Genomic DNA, 14,352 nt, shown 5'->3' with positions numbered 1-14,352 from the left:
GGTCGCCACGCCACCTGATCACTGTCTGCCCCAGTCAGGGCACCTGGGTGCTATCTGTCTACCTTGGAACTGCCCCAGAAACCCGATCTTTGTCCTCCATTCAGTTGGATTGTTTCTCCTGCTTCCCTGAGGCCGGGGTAATCTGACTCCCCCGCGATGGAGGGAAACTGAAGCACAGCGCAGCAAGGGCCACACAGTAAGTCAGGCCTCTGTCAGCCCGTGTTGTTTTTTTTTTTTTAAGTAGAAGTAAATAGAATTGTGTCACATGGGTTGATAGGACCTTGGAAAGGTGGGGTTTTTTAACTTTTTATTTTGTATTGGAGTATAGCCGATTAACAACGTTGTGATAGTTTCAAGTGGGCAGCAGAGGGACTCAGCCATACATACACATAAATCTGTTCCCCCCCGTCCATCAGTTCCTATTACCCAGAACCAGGAGTGGTGAGGCGAGGTGGGAGCATCCAGCCCATGGGAGTGGGTGAGAACTTCTTTACAACTGGCCCTTGCAGGCCCACACAGAGGGAGCCCCGGGCCCAGAAAGGGAAAGGACTGGCCTGAGGTCACCCAACAGGAGTTGAGACGGTACCCAAGGCCCTTGACAGAGTCTCTGCTTCTGGACGTTGGCTTGAACTGTTTATAGGCAAGATGGATGTTCCAAATTGAGCCCAAAGGCCACCCTCAAAGAGCAGCCATTTTAAGAATGAGACCTGGATTCTGACCTGCCTTGTTTTCCTATTTTGTGACCTTTGTTCCTCTCCAAGATTCAGTCTCTTGGTCTCTAAAACAGGGGTGACTCACTAGGTCCCAGAGAAGTAAAGTATCAGCTGGCCCCTTGCATAGTGCCTGGCCCTTAGGCCGTGAGCACCTAGGATGTGAGTGGCTTGCACAGGTGGATAAACAGGCCTTAAGGAGGAATAACCCCTTGCTTGGGTCAGGGCTGGCCCAGGGACACTGAACACCAGACACACAGTGATGACCGCGGCCAGAACCAGTTTATTGGTCGAGATGAAGGGCTCGGGCTCAGGCCTCCCCGGCAACCTGGAAATCCATGTCCTCGACCAGGTCCTGGAGGCAGGCCATGTACTGGTCTGAGGTGAGGGAGAGTGGGTGGCTGTTGGAAATGTGCAGGTCAACAGTGGTCTCCAGGGAGGAGGCACCCCCTTGCCGCGCTATGTCTACAAGAACCCTGAGGCACATGGGGACAACCTGTGGGAGATGGGGGAGAAATTGTCAGGAGACACCCAACACCATCCACTACCCAGATGGGGTTGAGTAGACTACAAGTCCCAGCATCCCCCACTGTAACCCAGGATAAACCATTAGGCCCAGGCCTGGGAATTGTAGTTTTCCCCATATTCACACCCAGGTTCAGTTCAGTCTCTCTCAGTCGTGTCCAACTCTGCAACCCCAAGGACTACAGCACGCCAGGCTTCCCTGTCCATCACCAACTCCCGGAGCTTACTCAAACTCATGTCCATCACGTTGTTTATGCCAACCAACCATCTCATCCTCTGTCGTGTCCTTCTCCTCCCGCAACCAAGGGAGGCCACAAAAACTCCTAGGGCTAAGGCTGCTGAGGAGTTCCTAGAAGCTAGGGCTGAGCAGCTGGTGCTCAGAAGGACTCTTGGGAGCTGAAGTACCTCACACAGGCTGCTAGGACTTGTAGTCCAGCAACTTCCACATGGTTGGGCAACTCAAAATAGGCTCTGGGAGAAAGGCCATTGTAGGGACACACAGAAGCCCCTGAGGAAGAACTGGCAGTTGCAGAGACTGCCAGAAGAACTATGGAAGTTGTTTCTGGAAGCAACCTCCCTTTTAGAATCCACTCCTCAGCTCCAGGAGCCTGGGGCTGGCAGTACCTTGACCATCAGAAGCCTCTTGATCCACGGCTGGTCCTGGGGCCATGCCTGCCCCACACAGAACCAGAGGGTATAGAGTGGTGAGCGTCTGCTTCCTTCGATGAAGGCGATCAGATCTGGGGGCCGAGGAACAGAGAGTCAGGGATGGGAAGAAGACTTTCTACTTGCCCCCCCTCCCCCAAAACCTCATTAACATCCTTACCTTCTCTCCTGATCAAAAGCCCAGCATACCTCTGCCACCATGACTAGGGGCAGTTAATTTGGGGAAAGCCCCTCCACTTATGCACAAGCTTAAATGTTCCTCCTCCCTCCCTCTCATCAAGATGGGGCAGGGAGGTGAACCCCATCTCCACCCCCCACCCTGCCCAGAGCCCCAGTGTTTGGATGGGGAAACAGGCCTAGGAGGGGCGTTTTACTCAAGGATGCTCAGTGGTTCTGGAGTACCAGGTCAGTGGCAGTTACTGCTCTTTAACCCCTCAAGGCCACACTGTCCAATATGTAACCATTAGTCATGGCTATTTAAGTTTTAATTGTATCTAATTAAAATCAAATAAAACTTAAAATTCACTTCCTCATTTTCACTCACCTCCTCTAAATACTCAGCATCCACATGCAGCTAGTAGATAGCATGCTGGGCAGTGCAAATACAGTGCTATTTACATCACTGCACAAAGGTCTATTCGGATAGCAAGCCTCTAAAGGATATCTTTCTCCTGCGTCTGTCTTTCCACCACAGTTGGTAATAATGATAACAATTCTGGCAGCTAATTCCCTGAGCAGCTTCTATATGCTGGGCCTGAGCCCCCTGCCAGCTCCAGGCAGGTAGGGAGAGGGAGGGGACAGTCTGCAGATTTCACAGGTTCAGAGCAGCCCATCCTTCTCCCCAGGTTCAACCACAAGCAGAGCAGCAGGGTCTGAATTCAATCTCCAACCTCCTGACCCCAGAGATTTCCACCACCGTTGCCTTGCCCTGCCTCACTCACCTGCTATGAAGGGCCCCAGGTTGAACACACCTCCTTCCCTGTCCTTCGGGACCTCGCCGTCAGGCTTGTGGCCACAGCTGGGGAGGAGTTCCTCGCCTACGGCCCAGTACACGTGGCAATGCCCCAGCCTCTGGGCGCAGAGCCACTGCCCGGCCCTCCACAGGGCCAGCCCCCCGCCCAGGCAGCTCAGCACCCGCTGCACATAGCCGGTCACGCTCTGGTCTGTCAGGGATGCAGTGGGGTCCGGCAGTTGTATTGGCTGCCCAGGCAGCATCCTGTCCCCTGCTTCTGACCCCACCAGCCGCAGGCCCCCAGGGCAGAAGACGGTCTGCTGGAAGACTTGGCAGCCCCGGTAGAAGGCAGTCACCTCGAATTCCCAATCTGAGCAGCAGCGGCCATACCGTGAAGGGAGAGAGAGCATTAGAGAGGGTTCTCGACCCAGGTCCTGGCACCTCCTGCCCCGCAGCTGGCACTCACCTTCCTCGTTCGCCAACAGCTGCTTCAGGGGGTTTTCAGAGAGTCCCGAGTTTGGGCAAAGAGCAGGGATGTCTGAGTTGGGGCTCAGCAAGAGCTGAGGGGGTTTCTCAGAGGACACAGTCAGATTCGAGGGCCCTCCTTCTGGGCTCAAGTCTATGTCACTCAGTAACTTCTCCACAATGTCTTCCTGGACAGGAAAAAAAAAGATCCGGGTGTTTCCATGGCCTTTTCTGGAGACTTCCCACAAACCGAGTTTTGTGTTCAGCAATGTGGAGACCCAGAGAGGAGACAGACCTGAGCTTTGCCCTCAAGGGGCTTCCAGCGTGGGGGAGACACAGCCACCAGCACAGTAAAAGATATACAGCTTAGGTGTATGCTGGGCACTACAGTGGCCCAAGGGGAGCAGCTAATTCCAACCCGAGGATCCAGCTCTTTGCAAGCAAAACCTGGGCAGAGAGGGCTTTCCCTGGTGGTCCAGTGCCTAAATTCCACACTCCCAATCCAGGCAGCCCTGGTCCCATCCCTGGTCAAGGAACTAGATCCCACATGCTGTAACTAAGAGTTTGCATGCCACGATTAAGACCTGGTGCAGCCAAGTAAATATTTTTTTAAGAAGACCTGGGCAGAGAAGTCTTAGTAGAATTTCAGAGAGGACTTTCCCTGGCACAGACATCAGCAAGATCAAGGATAGCGAGGTTCTGAGCTTGCAGGAGGCTGAGAGAACCCTGCACAAGGAGGAAAGCTGTCAAATCCTGGAAAGGTGGGTTGGGGCCTTGAATGCCTGGTGAAAGCTCTGAATTTTCTCTTGATGATGGCGCTGGGAAGCCATGGAAGGGCTGTGAACAGGGAAGGGTCAGGGGCAGACCTGGGTCAGGTTGGGGACAGACTGCAGGGGGGAGAATGGAGCCTGGGGTGACAGTCCTGGGGGAAGAAGATGACATCTGGACAGGCTGGTGAGGACACAGAGAGGAGATGGGGTAGAGGCTGAGGGCAGCATGGTTGGGGAGTCTTCTTACCTGAGTATCAGAGGTACTGTGTCTGCCATTGTTGTCTTGAGAGATATCTGGCTCAGGTATGTCCCTGACTCCTGTGGAGAAAAATGGGGAGTGTAGTGGCGGCCCTGGGGACACTCGAAATCCCATCCCTCTAAGGGAAGCCTCACTTCCAGCACACCTGAGCTCACAAACTCATAGATCTTGTGCGGGTCGTGGGAGTCCTTGCTGTGGTCCTCCGCTAAACGCAACACTTCCTTCCGGTTCAGGGCAGACCGGAAATTCCTCTTCCAGGTGGGCAGGTCGGGCTTATCCTTCCCAGGAGTATAGGCACCACTGGCTTCAGCCCAGGCCTAGGGGACCAGTGGTGCCAAGATAGCGGGGAAGATGACTTAGACCTTGCTCCAGGGGTCCTAACCCTGTCTCCTCTTGCCCTAACACCATCCTCTCCCCTGGCACGTTCTAACTTGTCAAGTTTCCATCCCCAAATTCTCAGATTTTTTGTGCCCCAAGTCCCTCTACCTTTTCCCTTCAAAAACCTGTGCTTGCTAAGCCAGCCTTCCAGGTTCCAGTGAATGTCTGCCACCAACTTGTCCGAGGACACGCTCTGTAATAACCTCGGCCCCTCGCACTCTACCTCGGCTTACCACCACCGGTGTATCCCAGTTTGGTGGTAAGAAACCTCAGTTTCAGGGCCAAGTCTCGCCTCTAATATTCCAATACCGGCCCTCAGAAATCCTACAACCAAGATTCCCACCCCAGGGGCCTCTGAACCCCCCAGGATGCATTTCCTTCCTTTTCCGGTTCTATTCCCAGAACCAGAGACTCCAGTCCTGACTGCTCTCCCACACCAGTCTGCGGATCCTACCACCTTCTCCCTTTCGAGTTCTAACTCCACCCACTTCCACCAGCCAGCATAAATAGCGGACAGCTCCAGGTGCGCTGGCCCCGCCTTCTCGGTCCCGCCCCCTCTGGGACCGCCCCGTCCCGCCCCCCTAGGGGTCCGCCCCTCCCTGCTCGCACGCACCTGGAAGATACCGAAATCCTCCTGCTGGGCATCCTGCCTCAAGCCGTGCTTCCAAGGGATGCGGAAACGCGTGCGGCTCTCGTCCAGCCAGGCCACGCCCTCCCACTCCCCTCGGTCCAGCTGAGATATCAGCCAGGGCAGTATCCGAGGCTTTTGGGTTCCCATGGTCTGGCCTGCGCGCAGAGAATACTTCCTGGGCACAGGCGGCCTCCCAGTCCCGCCCAGTCGGAGGGTTCCGCACCCAGACCTCCGTCTCAAGGGCCATGTCGCAGGTCTCTAACCTATATTTTCCTAGGGTACAGAAGACCTCCCATCCTCCACGGAGGCTCTCTAAATTCAGCGAGGACTCCCTCCCAAGCCCATTTTACACCCCTCCCCTCTTTCCCCCAGCTTCTGCTGTGTAGATATCTCTACTTCCCTCAATTCCGCCAGTGTAGACCTTCTCTCTTCCATTGAATACCTCTCCCTCCCACCTACATCACCCAGTGCAGATACTCCCAGCTCCAAGGTAGCGCCCTCTCTCTAGTTACTGCGGTGTAGATGCTACTGACCTGCAGACCTCCACCTTCCGCACTTACCCCAGTGAATAGACCCTTTTACAGTTCCGCCCCGCCGCCATGATCCTTTCACCCATTTCCACCGTAGACCATCCACAGTCTCTCCCAAACAACCTCCCCCAGGGCATGTCCTCACTTTCTAGTGGACTGCCTCCCATTCGTAGAGTGATCCTTCTCTCCCGAGATCCGCCAATATAGATGCCTCCTCTCCCCTCCTCCCTGCTACTCCTTCTAAGTTTGTTGGTTTGTTTGTTTACAGCCGACCTCGGCGCCTGCTTCACTTTTTTTCCCTGCTTGCTTCACTTTCCCCAGATTACAACAAAACCCGCCTTCTACACTGTCAATGCAGACCCATCCTTTCTCCGGTTCCTCACTCCCGGACGCCACCAACCCCTCAGTTTTTCCGTGTTACCTAAGTGTCGGGTCGGGGCGCGCAGGGTGCCAGGGCCCAGCCCTGTCTTTGGGGTCCCGTAGCTCTCGAACTCTCAGCTGCACACCCCCACTTCCCGTCAGTTGAGCTTTAGAGGTGGGGCTTCTTTTTCTCTCGATTTCTCGAAATGAATGTCGTTTGGGTGACAGACTCCAAAACCAAAGAGGCGGTTCAACGAGCCGTGACGTCCGCTCACCTCCCACCCCATGCCCTTCTTAGGTTTTCCGACCATTGGCATGCTGGGAAAGTCGCAAGCAAATTAGGCGGCACCCAGCGCTCCGCCCCTCTACGTTTGAGCCTTCACCAACCCGAGCCAGTGCGCAGGCGCGGGAAAGTTGTCCTAAGAAAGGAAAGTTTATACACATTCAGAGGAGGAGGAGGTGGCGGCGGCGGGGGCTGAGGACCAGGTGAGCGGGACGTCAGCGAGGGCTTGGAGAGGAGGAAAGAAGAGGGAGCCGGGATCCAGGAGCGGGTAACTCAGTCCTACTCCTCCGACATCCAAGCGTCTTCAGTCTCCCAAATTCTAGCGAGAGTCAGAGTGGAACTACACCTCCCAGCAGGCTGCGCGGCGAACCAGTAACGGACCGAGGGGAATGTTTGCTGCGAAGCCTGCTGGGATTGGTAGTTCTTGATCCTCTACGGACTTAAGTGTCTTGGCATCTTCGTTCAGAATCCAGAAGTCGGAGCCCTAGGGCCCCTTCTTCCTCGGGGACTCAGGGGTCTGAGGCCACAGCCCTAACCCTAACCCTTCTCTCTTAGACTCAGTAGTTCAGACCCCAAGCCCTCTTCTCTAAAAACTCAACCGCTCAGGCCCCAGACCCCTCCTCCCTTAGACCCAAGAATCAGAATCCCCAGACGTCTCCTCTCTCAGGATCAAGGTGTCTTTGTCCTTCTTCTTCTTCTCTCTCTAGAGACAAGCATCGGGGCCCCCAGACCCCGAAACTTCCATAAAAGACCTGGGATCCCCTTCCCTCTTTGGGGACTCACGAGCCCTGGCTCCCTCCTCATTCAGGGACTAGGAATTTGGGCCCCAGCCTTCACTTTGCTCTGAACCCTGGAGCCCATCCTTCATTTCCTTCTCTCACAGGTGCCCCCATGGCGGGCTCGGAAGAGCTGGGGCTCCGGGAGGACACGCTGAGGGTCCTAGCTGCCTTCCTTAGGCGGGGTGAGGCTGTGGGGTCTCCCATTCCGACCCCACCCAGGTAAGAGGAGTTACCCTCCTTCCTCAGGGAGCTGCATTTGGGATGGACCCCTCTCCAACTCTTGCTCCTGGACTCAGTCTGTCTCCTTCCCCGCCTTTTTATATCTCGCTCTCCTCCTTGTCCTGGGGGTTGCAGGGAAGGGCTCTCAATGGGAGGACAAAGGGACTGCTTGTGAAGAGCTTCTGGGATCACTCTCTGAGGTCCCCTTCCCCAGGAGCCCTGCCCAGGAGGAGCCAACAGACTTCCTGAGCCGCCTTCGAAGATGTCTTCCCTGCTCCCTGGGGCGAGGAGCTGTTCCCCCTGAGTCCCCTCGGCCTTGCTCCCTGCCACTCCGGCCCTGCTATGGTTCAGAGCCTGGTAAGAGAGTTCCCTCAATCATCCAAGAACTGACAGGGTCAGCAGCTTAAAGCTGCTAGAGGGGATGAGGAACTAGTTCAAGATCACCCAACTAAGGGAGTAGCTGTGGGGGGCCCCCAGCACCTACCTTCACCCCCGACCCCCAGCTGGACTGCTGTCAGTTCTGTGAGCGGCTTTAGGAGAGCTTTTGGTCCCTCTCTGTTATCTATCTCTTTCCACATGTGCTTCCTTGCCCCTAAACTTTTATAGCCACCAGTACTCCCAGTACTGGATTTAGAAAAGGCAGAGGAACCAGAGATCAAATTGCCAACATCCACTGGATCATCGAGAAAGCAAGAGAATTCCAGAAAAAACATCTACTTCTGCTTCATTAACTATGCTGAAACCTTTGACTGTGTGGATCACAGCAAACTGGAAAATTCTTAAAGAGATGGGAATACCAGACCACCTTACCTACCTCCTGAGAAATCTGTATGCAGGTCAAGAAGCAACAGTTAGAACCAGACATGGAACAACGAACTGGTTCCAAATCGGGAAAGGATTCCCTCAAGGCTATATATTGTCACCCTGCTTATTTAACTTATATGCAGAGTACATCATGTGAAATGCTGGACTGGATGAAACTGGAATCAAGATTTCTGGAAGAAATATCAGTAAGTTCAAAAGTGCAGATGACGTCACCCTTATGGCAGAAAATGAAGAGGAGCTAAAGAGCCTCTCAACGAAAGTGGAAGAGAAGAGTGAAAAAGCTGACTTAAAACTCAACATTCAAAAAACTAAGATAAAAAAAAAAACACCTAAGATCATGGCAAATAGATGGGGAAACAATAGAAGCAGTGCAGACTTTATTTTGGGGGGGTTCCAAAATCACTGCAGATGGTGACTGCAGCCATGAAATTAAAAGACGCTTGCTCCTTGGAAGAAATGCAATGACCAACCTGGACCATAAGCAGAGACATTATGTTGCCAACAAAGGTCCATCTAGTCAAAGCTATGGTTTTTCCAGTAGTCATGTATGGATGTGAGAGTTGGACCATAAAGAAAGCCGAACACAGAAGAATTGATGTTTTTGAACTGTAGTGTTGGAGAAGACTCTTGAGAGTCTCTTGCACTGCAAGAAGATCAAACCAGTCAATCCTAAAGGAATCAGTCCTGAATTTTCACTGGAAGGACTGATGATGAAGCTAAAGCTTCAATACTTTGGTCACCTGATGTGAAGAGCTGACTCATTAGGAAAGACCCTGATGCTGGGAAAGACTGAGGGCAGGAGGAGAAGGGGACTACAGAGAATGAGATGGTTGGATGGCTTCATGGTCATGAGTCTGAGCAAGCTCCAGGAGTTGGTGATGAACAGGGAAGCCTGGCGTGCTGCAGTCCATGGGATCACAAAGAGTTGAACACCACTGACTGAACTGAATTGAACTGTACCCCCAGTAGGGAGGCAGGAGACCTGATTTTCAGTCACAATTGCCTGGCCGTTTTGGTTATATGAATCCTTTTCTCCAGTAGCAAGGTAGGAATGAGGAGCGGTGGGAATTGGACTTGATCAAGAGTGATAGGTAGGTTTTTTCTCATACATGAGCCTGGGTAGACTAGTAATGGCTACTGGAGGGGCTTGCTTGAAGAGGATTTCACAGCTGGGTAGAAGAGTTCTGTGATGAGTTGCCTGAAAAGGACAAGGGATAGAGGAGGATGCTAAGGGTCATTAACCTGGGGTATGCCATGTGTTTGCCTTCCTTAGATGGGATAATCTTCAAGGTCCAAACACTCATAAGTCAGCCTGGGGAAGAGTACAAGGAGTTTTTTAATCAGGTTTGCTCATTAGTCTTCAGTTTACCCCACTCTGAAGTAGAAATCATTGCTACCTGGTAAGATGATTGGGAGGAGAGAATATATAAGTTCCCGATGTTGGGGCCAAAGTTCCTGAAGACCTATCATTGGCTCTTTTCATTCCAGGCCCTGCAACCCCAGATTTCTATGCCCTGGTGGCCCAGCGGCTGGAACAGCTGGTCCAAGAGCAACTGAGATCCCCACCTAGTCCAGGTGAGGTGCAGAGGGACGCTGGAGAAGGATGCAGGTAGAAGGGTCACCAGGATTCTGCCCCCAGCCAAATTCTTTTCTGCCTCCAGAATTACAGTGTCCCGCACCCACAGAGAAGGAAGCCCTGCTGCGAAAGCTGGTGGTCTTGCTGGAAGAGGAGGCAGAAGTCATCAATCAGAAGGTGATGGGTGGTCTATTCCCCCTTTAGCTAGGATAGGAATTGTAGCATGGTTCCACACTGGGACCTGAAGCTGGATCTGCATTCTCACTGGATGGTCGGACAGGGGACGGTGAGACAAGGCTTCAGTGAAGGAGTGAGTGAAGGGTAAGCCAGGGTAGTACCTTAAATTACTGCCTTTCATTGATCGCTAGAGTAGGGTGGCTTATAGGCAAAGGACCGTGGCCACCAGAAACACATTCTAGGAAAGAGATTGGGACCAGGTGAGGAAGTAAGGGACTGTATGGTGATGGGAAAGGGTGGGAGATATGGTTTGAAGCTGCTGATGCTGTTTAGTTGCTAAGTCGTGTCTGACTCTTAACACCCCAATGGACTGTTACCCAAAGGCAGCTGTCTAAAATCTGAAAACCTGATTGACTATATAGGGCAATGACTTAGAATGTAGGAGAAATGGACTGCCAGAGGGAGTGGGCTTGTGGCTCTGTCCTAGAATCTAGTTGGCTCAGGAGCTTGGGCAAAGTGTACGGTCTTATTCATTGTATGGTAGAAGGCAAGGTCATTGTAGACACTGGCTTGGCCTCCGGGGTCTCTGAGAAGCCCACCGAAGAGTCGCTAGAATATTAGCAAGCTAGAATACAGCTGGTATAGGGCTTGGCCCTGATTGGCTGTTGGGGCCTTGGCAGGGGCGTGGCTTGGCTTCGCCGGTTCTTGACCATCTTTCTGGGAGTAGCTCGGCGAAGGAGACCTTATAGTCTAGTTTGTGATTGGCTGATGTGCTGGATAGGGGCGTGGCCTGGGGCGCGAGTTACACCCAGAACTCGCTTAAGGCCACGCCTCCCAGCTTCCTATTGGCTGGCTACGAGGGTGTGACTGAGGCTTACCAGGGCTCTTCCTCTCCCTGTCCCACAGCTGGCTTCAGACCCAGCCTTGCAGCGCAAACTGGCGCGCCTCTCTGCCAGTTCCTTCAGCCGCCTAGTGGAGCTCTTCTCTAGCCGAGAGGTCAGCCCTCGCCCAAGCCAAGCACTACCGTGCCCTGGGCCTCCGCCACCTTCCCCGGAACCCCTGGCCCGCCTGGCCCTGGCCATGGAGCTGAGCCGGCGCGTGGCTGGGCTGGGGGGCACCTTGGCCGGACTCAGTGTAGAGCATGTGCACAGCTTCGCGCCCTGGATCCAGGCCCACGGGGGCTGGGTGAGCCGCCAAAGCCTCTCTGGGCTTCTCTTTGCCTAATTGTCATTGTATGTGTGTGTATTGGGGGTGGGGTGGGGTGGGGTCTTAACCTTCCTTTCAGACATCACGGCTGTTTTCCCGCTTCCACCGTCCGTCCTTTCTGTGTTTATTGAGCACCTACTGTACACCAGGCACTGCCGTGATAACTGCAGATGCCCTGCCCAGCTTTGCCCACTCTGGTATACACAAAAAGTTATGAGTCAGAAACAAATTTCCTCACCTGTAAAGGCAGGAGAACTCTAATACCTACCTCAAAGGGTTGTTGTAAGGATTAAAATGGGATCATCCTTGTAGGTACTTGGTCTTTGTGGGATGACTGTCTGTGCAGCACTGCCTGCGGGGTTACCTTTTTCCCCAGTATCCCCCTTCCTTGCTTCCTCTGCCCATCTGCTCAGGTATCACCCCCAGTGAGGCCTTCCCTGGTCTTCATTTAAAGTCTCAGTCACCGCCACACCCTCCCACCTTACCACGCTTGCTCACTGCTTTAAATCCAGCGCTGGGCTCAGAGCTGGATGGGGCTCCTGTGTACGGACTAAATGACCTTTGGCTGCTGTCCCCGTCCCCTTGAACATCAGTTTCTGGCTGCTCAATGGACACCATCTCATTTACCGGCCCCATCACTGCCAGGCTGTCATTGCTTCACAGACTGGCAGAAGCTGGCTAGGTGTGTTTGAGGAGCAGAGACGCAACCAGTAGGGCTGGAGCAGGGTGGGTGAGGGGGAGAGGGTGGGAGATGAAAGCAGGAGAGGCGGCCAGATCGTGCAAGTCTTTAGGCCTGTGATCATGCTTAAAAACTTGCACATTAGAGTGAGCCAGGAATTGTAGGAAGGCTCTTTGGAGAGGAGGGATGCAAGCTGACTTGGGTGGTCACGGGCGCCCTCTGGCGGCCGTATGGGGATTAATGTGGGGGCAAGGGCGGAAGTGGGGAGCCCCAAGGAGATGCCAGAGCTGGTCCAGGGAGGAGATGAGGGTCTATCAGACCAGGGTCGGGCCAGTGGGGAATTGTGGATTTAATCTGGAAATAGACCTGACAGGTTTTGCTCACGGAGTGAATGGAGAGACCGAATGGGAGACAGGAGTCTCGGATGATGCCGAAGATGCCGACCTGAGCAGCTGCAGAGCTACATCTGATGTCCCCTGGGACCAGGAAGAGCAGCGTGGAGGGGAAGGTGGGGTGCAGGTTTGGGGAGGAGTTAGAGGTGATCGGAGGTGGTCCAGTTAAGGGAGAGAGACCCTCCAGACCTCAATGCAAGATGATGACAGAACAGTGGATATTAGGGTCCAGAGTTCACTGCAGAAGCTGGTTTAGTCGTAAAAACATTTTATTCTTTAAGGAATGATAACAGGCAAGCCTGGCCAGGTACTCAGGCAAGGCCTTTAGTGGAATGATCCCATCTAAACCCCTCAACCACCTTATAGGATTCGATTATTATCCTGGTTTTATGGAGGCTGAGGGAAAGTCCTTTATTCAGGGTGGGGAATTGGAATTAGGACTTTAATGCAAAGTCAGGGCTCTTTATTATCAAAGCTCTAGGACTCTGTTCCCCTTCTTTCAGTCTGTCTCCCCCAATGGTGGGGCTCTGTCTCTCCTACCCACCCCCAGGACCCTGTTTCCACCCACCCCAGGTCTCTGATCCTTTCTTGGGGTCTCCATCCCTCACCTCTCATCCCTGTCTGCCTCTCACTGGGTCTCTGTCCCCTCCCCCTCTCTGGTTCCTTGCCTTCCCAGTCTCTGTTCTCACTCGGCCAGTGTGGGCACAGCTGTGAGTGGAGGACGCCTCTCCACTTACGGGAATCCGCCACTTTTCCCTTCCAGGAGGGCATCTTGGCAGTTTCACCTGTGGACTTGAACTTACCCTTGGACTGAGCTTTCCCTCAGAAGTTGCTGCAAGAAGTTCCCTCATGTCCCTGCACTCTTTCCAAGCCTTCCTATTCCACTCAGGGCTGTGGGGTGGTGCCCGCTCTCTGTTTTTTGCCAAAAAAAAAAAAAAAAAAAAAGCCTGTTTAAAATGTTTTCACATTAAAAACTTTTTCAAGTATTTAATTATGTGTTCTCTCTCAAAAACTAAAGGACTAAGTAGAGGAGATTTGGTTCAGGATTCTAGTTTAAAAATTGGGGAAATAACCAATTCATTCCTTCTGGAAATATTCATTTGGGTCACCTACAAACTCCTATCACCTGAACAGCTATCTCCAAAACAAAGCCATGCTCTTCCTTCACGGGGCATCCAGAACGCCATCCGCTTCTCATTTTTCTCTTCACACTGCTCCTTCTGAGCCTTTTTTTGCTGGTGTCTCCTCATCTACCTGTCTACCAGAGAGTTGTCACCTTCTTAGGGCTATCACCCCCTTCACTGAATTATGTCTGTAAATGCCTAAAATGAAGGCTTCCTTACAAAGGAAGCCAAGTGCAGTCAAGCCTCGGTATTCACAGATTCCATATTTTTGAATTCGCCTACTCGTGAACATTTATCTGCAGTCCCCAAACGAATACTCACATGCCTTTGCACTCACTGGTAGGTGTGCACGTGCTCAGAGCAGTAAATGATTGGACTGACCCAGTGGGCACCTTTCAGCTCAGGTCAGGCGAGGCAATGCTGCCTTCTTGTTGCAGCTCTCACACTGTGTACAAACATCCTTTCCACAGTCTATTCAGTGCCACACTTTTTACATTTCTGTGCTATTTGTGGTGATTTCGCTGTCCCAAAGGGCCCCAAAGCATAGCCCGAAGGTCCTAGCCAGCATTCTTAAGTGAAGGAAGGCTGCCATGTGCCACAATTAAATACAGTTTGTTGTAGATCATTTTTTTAATAGTGCTGTTGGCTGCAAGACCAATGTGAATGGGCCCACTATACATTAAATAATGTGTCTACAAACAGAAAATACACAGAAAACTTGATTATATTTTGATGGGTTGAGGAAAGTGTTGTGACAAGACACTTGTGGCAACCTGACCCTGTATTTCCCCCAGGATCAAGGGGGAACGGGGTGTTCGCCAATTCAGTGTTTGTGATGACTTTGTG

At 52.7% G+C, this 14,352-nt stretch overlaps 2 protein-coding genes across 7 annotated transcripts; one reads left to right on the top strand and one right to left on the bottom strand.

Annotated features, from left to right (window-relative positions):
- The first annotated feature begins 109 nt into the window (after positions 1–109).
- BCL2L12 (BCL2 like 12) lies at positions 110–13,373 on the top strand. Of its 6 annotated transcripts, none has more exons than XM_070450514.1 (7): positions 110–196; positions 7,413–7,527; positions 7,742–7,884; positions 9,841–9,927; positions 10,014–10,105; positions 11,012–11,290; positions 13,146–13,373. In XM_070450514.1, exons 2-7 carry the CDS (start codon positions 7,421–7,423, stop codon positions 13,194–13,196), a joined length of 759 nt encoding a protein of 252 aa, XP_070306615.1. In that variant the 5' UTR covers positions 110–196; positions 7,413–7,420; the 3' UTR covers positions 13,197–13,373. The 6 variants fall into 6 exon arrangements, with proteins under 6 accessions (XP_070306615.1, XP_020741265.2, XP_020741264.2 ...); XM_020885606.2 differs by lacking the exon at positions 110–196 and adding an exon at positions 6,572–6,797; XM_020885605.2 differs by lacking the exon at positions 110–196 and adding an exon at positions 6,574–6,732.
- On the bottom strand, positions 974–6,398 carry IRF3 (interferon regulatory factor 3). Its single transcript, XM_020885595.2, has 8 exons — positions 6,308–6,398; positions 5,339–5,511; positions 4,493–4,664; positions 4,336–4,406; positions 3,320–3,506; positions 2,843–3,223; positions 1,860–1,975; positions 974–1,206 (listed from the first exon to the last, which is right to left on the bottom strand). Exons 2-8 carry the CDS (start codon positions 5,501–5,503, stop codon positions 1,021–1,023), a joined length of 1,278 nt encoding a protein of 425 aa, XP_020741254.2. The 5' UTR covers positions 5,504–5,511; positions 6,308–6,398; the 3' UTR covers positions 974–1,020.
- Positions 13,374–14,352: the final 979 nt, after the last annotated feature.

This window comes from Odocoileus virginianus, chromosome 20 (assembly GCF_023699985.2).
Source record: "Odocoileus virginianus isolate 20LAN1187 ecotype Illinois chromosome 20, Ovbor_1.2, whole genome shotgun sequence".
In the NCBI taxonomy this organism is placed as follows: Eukaryota; Metazoa; Chordata; class Mammalia; order Artiodactyla; family Cervidae; genus Odocoileus; species Odocoileus virginianus.
Note: the sequence above shows the minus strand (reverse complement) of the source record. Positions and strands in the feature narration are given on the sequence as shown.

Excerpts from the sequence above, each read along its gene's own strand:
- BCL2L12 (XM_070450514.1), top strand. The coding sequence starts at position 7,421 with ATGGCGGGCTCGGAAGAGCTGGGGCTCCGGGAGGACACGCTGAGGGTC. Across the intron at positions 7,885-9,840 it reads CTGCTATGGTTCAGAGCCTG|GCCCTGCAACCCCAGATTTC; the intron begins GTAAGAGAGTTC and ends TTTTCATTCCAG. Across the intron at positions 11,291-13,145 it reads TCCAGGCCCACGGGGGCTGG|GAGGGCATCTTGGCAGTTTC; the intron begins GTGAGCCGCCAA and ends TTTCCCTTCCAG.
- IRF3 (XM_020885595.2), bottom strand. The coding sequence starts at position 5,503 with ATGGGAACCCAAAAGCCTCGGATACTGCCCTGGCTGATATCTCAGCTG. Across the intron at positions 1,976-2,842 it reads CCTGGGGCCCTTCATAGCAG|ATCTGATCGCCTTCATCGAA; the intron begins GTGAGTGAGGCA and ends CTCGGCCCCCAG. Across the intron at positions 1,207-1,859 it reads AGAGGCTTCTGATGGTCAAG|GTTGTCCCCATGTGCCTCAG; the intron begins GTACTGCCAGCC and ends CATCTCCCACAG.